Genomic DNA, 6,142 nt, shown 5'->3' on the forward strand with positions numbered 1-6,142 from the left:
GATTACCTACCTAGGTACTATACAGGATGAACCTACCTTGGGTATACCAGTACCAGACCACCTACCTATCAACCACCAACCAGGAAATGACTACGATACATATCCTGCACACCATCTACTCCGACTCCACCTCAAATCCAATAAAAAACCAATAAAAGAACCAATCATGTACGATATAGCATAGGTACTAGGTGGTGTATACTCATACTCATACTCATTACAATACAATTAAAATACAATTTTCATCACTCGTCCCATCCATCCCATCCATCCCACACTCACTGACCTCACCCTACCGTCGCGTAAACCTCCCCTCCTCCGAATGCCGCGACTGCGAACGCTGGGAATGCGAAGTGCCGGGCGACAGATACTCCCCTCTCGCCTCGGGCAGCTCGAACGGCTGGTTGGGGTCGTACTCCTCCGCCTCCGCAGGCTCATAATACTGCCCGGGGTAGCTGTAATACTCCGGGGGGTGCTGCACGACGGCGGCGCCGACGGGCTGCGTGCCCGCGGGCGGGACCTGAGAGAGGGTGGGTTCCTGGACGGCGGGGGGGTCGGTTTCACGACGCGGCGGGACGGGCTCGGCGAGGACGGGCACGCCTGTGTTGGCGTACGAGGTGTGACTGCCTTCCTTGCGACGGCCGGTTGAGGGCTCGCGGGTCATGATCCCGTAGTTCACGCTGAGTTGGTGTTCCTGGCCGGGGGAGCCGACGGGGGTCTGGTACTGGTCCTCGTGGCCGTCGCGCGAGCCGGGAGACCGTACGGCGTGTTCGGGCGCGAGGCCCTCGCTGTAGGTGCTGCCGGCGCCGCGGCGTTGGATGGATCCAGTGGAGTTGCCGAGGTCGAAGCCGGTGGAGCGCGATTCGGCGGTTGCGACGCCGGTGACGGTGGAGGCGCGGCGCACGCCTTCGCTGGCGATGGAGGGCTGGCGGCCCGGTTGGATGGGTTCCTCGGCGTCGGGCTTCTCGTCCTTGTCGTCCTTGTCGTCGGCCTCGGCGCCGGGGGCGCGGATGGGGACGCGGCGGACGGCCAGGATCAGCGCACACATGAACTTGGAGCGGCGGGCGGCGCGGACGGCCTCGTTGGACCAGTTCGACTTGTGGCAGATCAGCACGCTCAGCTCCATCTTGTTCATGTCGCCGACGCCCACCACGTCGATGGTCACGTCGGGCTGGAAGTCGCGGCAGTTGTCCTTGTCGCGGACGAAGGCCTCCATCTCGTCCTTGAGGAGCTGGATGTTGGAGAAGGTGGTGTCGAAGCTGACGGGGACGGTGAGGCGCTCGTGCATGGCGTTGGCGCGGGTGAAGTTGTCGACCCAGAGGCTGTTGAGGATGACGTTGGGGATCTGCGTGACGCGGTGGTCGTTGACGTTGCGGAAGACGGTGAAGAGCAGCGAGATGCGCTCCACAAAGAACGGCTTGTCGCTGATTTCGACGCGGTCGCCCACGTCGAAGGGGTGCTTCACGAACAGGAAGATGCAGGAACCGAGCACCTCCTGCGCCGTGGTCGAGAAGACGAAACTCAGCGACAGCAGCGAGGTGGCGCCCGCGGCGATGACCGTGCCGAACCCGGTCGTGACGAACGACACAAACACCAGGATACCGATGATGCCCGCCACCGTCAGCAGCAGGTTGTCCAGCACGTGGATCGCCTGGTCGACGTCGTGCAGACTGTTGTTCAGGGACTTCCGCGCCCGACGCACCTCGCACACCGCGAGGATCATCTCGTCCAGGCTGATGTCGCCGTTGCCGTCTTTGTCGAGCATGCTGAAGCACTCCGCCGCCTCGGCTTCCATGCCCGAGCCCAGCACCTCGCAGATATCGTCGAAGTACAGCGCGTCGCGACCTTCGATCACGAACGACATCCAGATGCGGCGACCCAGCGCTTCAGCTGTGCGGGTGTGTTCCAGGGCCTGCGTGACCACCGACCGCGTAGACGTCGAGTTGAACATGTGCTTGCCAGTCAGCTCGTGGGCCACGTCGCCGAACGCCGCCGTCACCTTGTTGCCGATGTTTTTGGCGTTGTGTCCGGCCGCGCGGATGAGCCGCAGCGGCGCCGACGAGCTGCCCGGGAGGCGCTTCGCGCCCGCCTGGCGCAGGAGCGAGTCCGAGATGGCGGCATCCTCCTCGCGGAATTCCTTGCAGTACATGGGGAACATGTTCCGAGACGCATCGTACAGCAGAGCCACCAGCGACACATGGTGCTTGGACTCTTTGATCTTGGCGTCGAACTGCTTCCGGTGGTAGCTGATGGAAATCAGGTGCACCAGACTCTTCTCGCCCAGGAAAATCAGACTGCAGACAAACAGCGCAAATAGAATATTCTTGATGGATTTCTCCCACGACTTGGTGGAGGTGTCGTTCTTCGCCTTCTGGTGGGGGTTTTGCGTCATGATCTAGACCGTTAGCACCCACACAAGGAAACACGGAGTCGAAACCGGGGATTACTCACTGGCAGGAATGTCACCAGGCACAGCACGCACCAGAGCACGGTCGCGATGGGCACCTCCAGCTTCCGCAGGATGAGCGCATACTTGCGCGTGCCGGAGCTGACGAACCCAACCAGGGCCATGAAGACATACGGCAGCACCTGGGCGGCCAGCTTACACACCCATAGGCCGATCCAGACGATCTCGATCCAGAACCAGAACCAGGGCAGCGTGACGCCGCCGATGGTCGCGTCCTGCGCGACCGTGGCGCCGATGATGATGGGGATCGCCAGCAGCAGGGCGATGGGGGCGACATAGATAAAGTAGCGGGTGACGATGGAGTAATTTAGGATGGCCTGGTAGATGCGGCCAATGCGGGTGATGGTACCGTCTTCGGGGTCCTCGAGCGAGCGTCCGGTGGAATCGGTGATGCGGCGGCGCACGCCCGGGTTGGGGCCGTTGTTGACGAGCTTCTCCTTCTCGTCGCCGTCGCCGAGACCGGGAATGGGCGAGCCGGTGATGTTGCTGCTCGTCTTACGGGCGCCAGTCTGACTCCGGGTCGAGACATTGTGGAGGGGGATATCGATGGTGACATCGTTGGGGTTGGCCATGGTGTCGGGGGCCATGTCGCGCAGCTGTTGAAAACGATGGGCCGACAGCCGCTTCTCCGTCAAGCCAGGTCTGCCAGGCATGACGAGGGTGCGGAGGGATTTAAGGAACGGCGGACTAGAAAACGAGGCTAGACGCAGCGCTGCAGCCCCGATTAGCGAGCAGGACGCGGCTCGCAATTGGTGGGAGGCGAGCGATCAACTTGCACAGTCCAGCCAGGATCGGACAGTTTGAGACTGGTGAGTGCGAATCCACCGGTTCGTGTGGAGGTCGGTGGGTCGAGGAAAAGTCGAATCCGCGTGGACTGGACCGGCGACGGGGGGATCTAAAAGAGGGTTGCGCGGCGGGAAGGGGGAACCAGGGAACGGAGGGACGGAAATGAGAGGCAAAGTGACAAAGGTCACCAAAGGAGAAAGGAGCGAGTGAGTGTTTGTTGTATGTGTTGGTGATGTGTGAGTAAGGAAGAGGGAGACAGCCTGGCAGAGGAATGTCGAGGACGCGACCGTCAGAACCCCGAGCTGAGGAGCTAGAATCCCACGCAAAAAGAGGAGCACCCACGCGAGCATGTTTCAGTTCAGGCCAAGCCGACGGCGCATCGCGAATTCATGATGCAGTCATCGGCCTGGACGGGCTTGGAATCCGCCGATCATTCCCGGGGCCCATTGTTGGGGTCGGCTGGCAATGAGGAGAGGGTGAATCTGGGCAGTCCACGCGGACATGAGATGATATAATAATTCCTAGTAGTAAGTTTACTCCGAAGAGGAAGCGGAGTGGAGGGCTGGTTGCGATGCAGCGATTAGCAGGAAGCAGGAAGCAGGAAGCAGGAAGAATAATGGAGACCCACAAAGAAAGTGGCGGCGGAGAGGGGCGAGTTAGTGCGAGTTAGTGCGGTTGGTGCGGTTGGTGCGGTTGGGGCCTCCTGCTTTCCCCATTCGGCAGGCCTGAGACCAGCCCTAATGGCCCCTTTCGGCATTAGGGCTTCTCGTCCACGGGTTCCCTCCTCCAGGGGTTTCAGGGGCAGAAACTCTCCAGAAACCGTGTCTCTGGTGGAAATCACCATCCTCCGTGGCGGAATTCGATCGCATTCATCAGTCAGTTAGTCCGTTAGTCCATTGGACCCCGACCTCCGTTCTTTTCATTTGATTCCATTACTCACTCGCTCGCTTAGCCCCAGACTGGTATTGGTGGTGCCCCTGGTAAGGCTGCCCCTCCGCCACCCCTTAATCTGTTAAGCGCGGCCTGTCAGTGCGCAGGGCTTGTCCCACTTTCGGGTGAGATTGGAGATGGCGCATCAGGGACCGGACAAAAAGAAAACACCCTGCAGGAGAACAGTCTACGGGGATATTGGATGGTCGGAAATAATCAGAACGCAGGGTTTTCGGATAGATACTTACGGACAGATTACGGCGTACATGCGGGTGGTCTCAAGTCCGATGATCGCATCTACAGACTACGCTGAGTCGCGCACTGCTGATAATCGCGGCGGGGCTCTCGGTCCAGAGTCTAGACTCTAGACTCGAGAATCTCGATCTCCGCAACGCCAACCACAGCCTCCTCGTTATTCATTTATCTCGATCTCCTAAAATGCTAAGAATAGAGCACTACCTACCTAATTACCAGTCCATGCATACTCCCGCCCGTGTGTGCAAGAACGCTGGCTTGTGTTGTGATCAGCAGCCAGTACGACACAACAGTCATTCGGCGGACGGGAAATATGACAGCTCCTGCTCGCCGGTTGGTGTTTCAGGATCGCCCCGAGTCTAGGTTCTTGTCTAGTTGCCGAGTCAGCCACCATATGACCTGTCAGACTCAGACCGCTGACGGTGTGTCCGGGTGGAGGTGTCTCGAGTTGGAGGATGAGTCTGTGGTGGTCATGACGAGACTTGGCGTAATATCGAGGAGAGACACCGACATCCAAATATTAACCTTGCCCATATAAATTCTCATTCTCTCCATCAATGCCTGTCCTATCTTTATGAACCCAAATAATCATATAATAACCCAAACCCACCCCCACCCGCATTTCCATTCCCATTCCCATACCTCACCTCCACCTCCACCCTCAATCTCAACCCTCAACCTCAACCACCCCTCTAAATCCACCTCAAACAATGAACGGCCACAATCTCCGCATAATCCCCATCTCCTCCGCAAAATATATATTTAATTAGCAAGACCATGTTGTTTCTTCACTCATGGGCCTCGTTGAGGTGGCGAACTATGCCAAATTCCAGCCTCGAGAATACATCTTCAAACCAGTTCGAGAACAAAGACATGCTAGACATCCTACAACAGTTAGATTGCCGGTTGGAACATCCCACGTTGCGACAGAATGTCAAGCCTATCGAGCATTCACTAGTACCCTGCTGTGACCCAGAGACTCAGAGCAGCCCCTCAGTTGACGACATTATGAGTTGATAGGCCCCAGCATCCCAGAGTTGCAAATAGATCCGAAGGGCCCTGCCAGCAGCGTGTGACCGGCCCCAAGAAGGAAAGCACGGCAGGCATACCGTGGGTCAGGGTGTCAGGCACGGCCTACAGCCCTATTTTTATCGCCCGGCCCTACTTTCAAGGATCATCCCTCTGTCATATGGAATCACAAGGTGCCTGACAGATGTAAAACTGCCATCATCATCACCCAGCTTTAACACCATCGCAACTCTAATCCCAGGGTACTTAAACCACGCCCTTCCCCCTCGAGGGCGCCCCGGCAACTTACCTTCCTCAACTACTCCTCCCAAGCCATCGACCACCACTCGAGGCTTCAGCCATCTTTGCACTCCCTCCCTTGAAGACACAGACATCTTAACCAGCAAGATGTCTGCCGCCAGCCTCACCAAATACTATTTCTACAAAAACCACCTCCCCGGTAGCCGCGAGACGCTCCAGAAGCTGATCAACCTCGCCTACCAAACGGCAGCCGACAAAGACGCCAACGCCAGCGCCATCCTCATCCGGTATGTCATGTCTCCGAGTCGGATCGTCCCCGTGTACGAAGCACACGCCGATAGGCGCCCCCCCCCCCCCCAGATCCGGCGTCCACGCCCACCCGAACCCTCATCGGGGTCAACCCATCGACCCCTCCGACTGGCATATCACGATATG

The 6,142-nt window shown here is 58.5% G+C and overlaps 1 protein-coding gene across 1 annotated transcript; it reads right to left on the reverse strand.

Annotated features, from left to right (window-relative positions):
• Positions 1-95: 95 nt before the first annotated feature.
• On the reverse strand, positions 96-3,482 carry BO70DRAFT_152565 (serine/threonine protein kinase). Its single transcript, XM_025538228.1, has 2 exons — positions 2,452-3,482; positions 96-2,395 (listed from the first exon to the last, which is right to left on the reverse strand). The coding sequence occupies exons 1-2, from the start codon at positions 3,118-3,120 to the stop codon at positions 293-295; spliced, it is 2,772 nt and encodes a 923-aa protein (XP_025395399.1). The 5' UTR covers positions 3,121-3,482; the 3' UTR covers positions 96-292.
• Between the last annotated feature and the right edge of the window lie 2,660 nt (positions 3,483-6,142).

Source organism: Aspergillus heteromorphus (assembly GCF_003184545.1).
Source record: "Aspergillus heteromorphus CBS 117.55 chromosome Unknown BO70scaffold_35, whole genome shotgun sequence".
NCBI lineage: Eukaryota > Fungi > Ascomycota > Eurotiomycetes > Eurotiales > Aspergillaceae > Aspergillus > Aspergillus heteromorphus.

Excerpts from the sequence above, each read along its gene's own strand:
- BO70DRAFT_152565 (XM_025538228.1), bottom strand. The coding sequence starts at position 3,120 with ATGCCTGGCAGACCTGGCTTGACGGAGAAGCGGCTGTCGGCCCATCGT. Across the intron at positions 2,396-2,451 it reads GCCTGGTGACATTCCTGCCA|ATCATGACGCAAAACCCCCA; the intron begins GTGAGTAATCCC and ends CTAACGGTCTAG.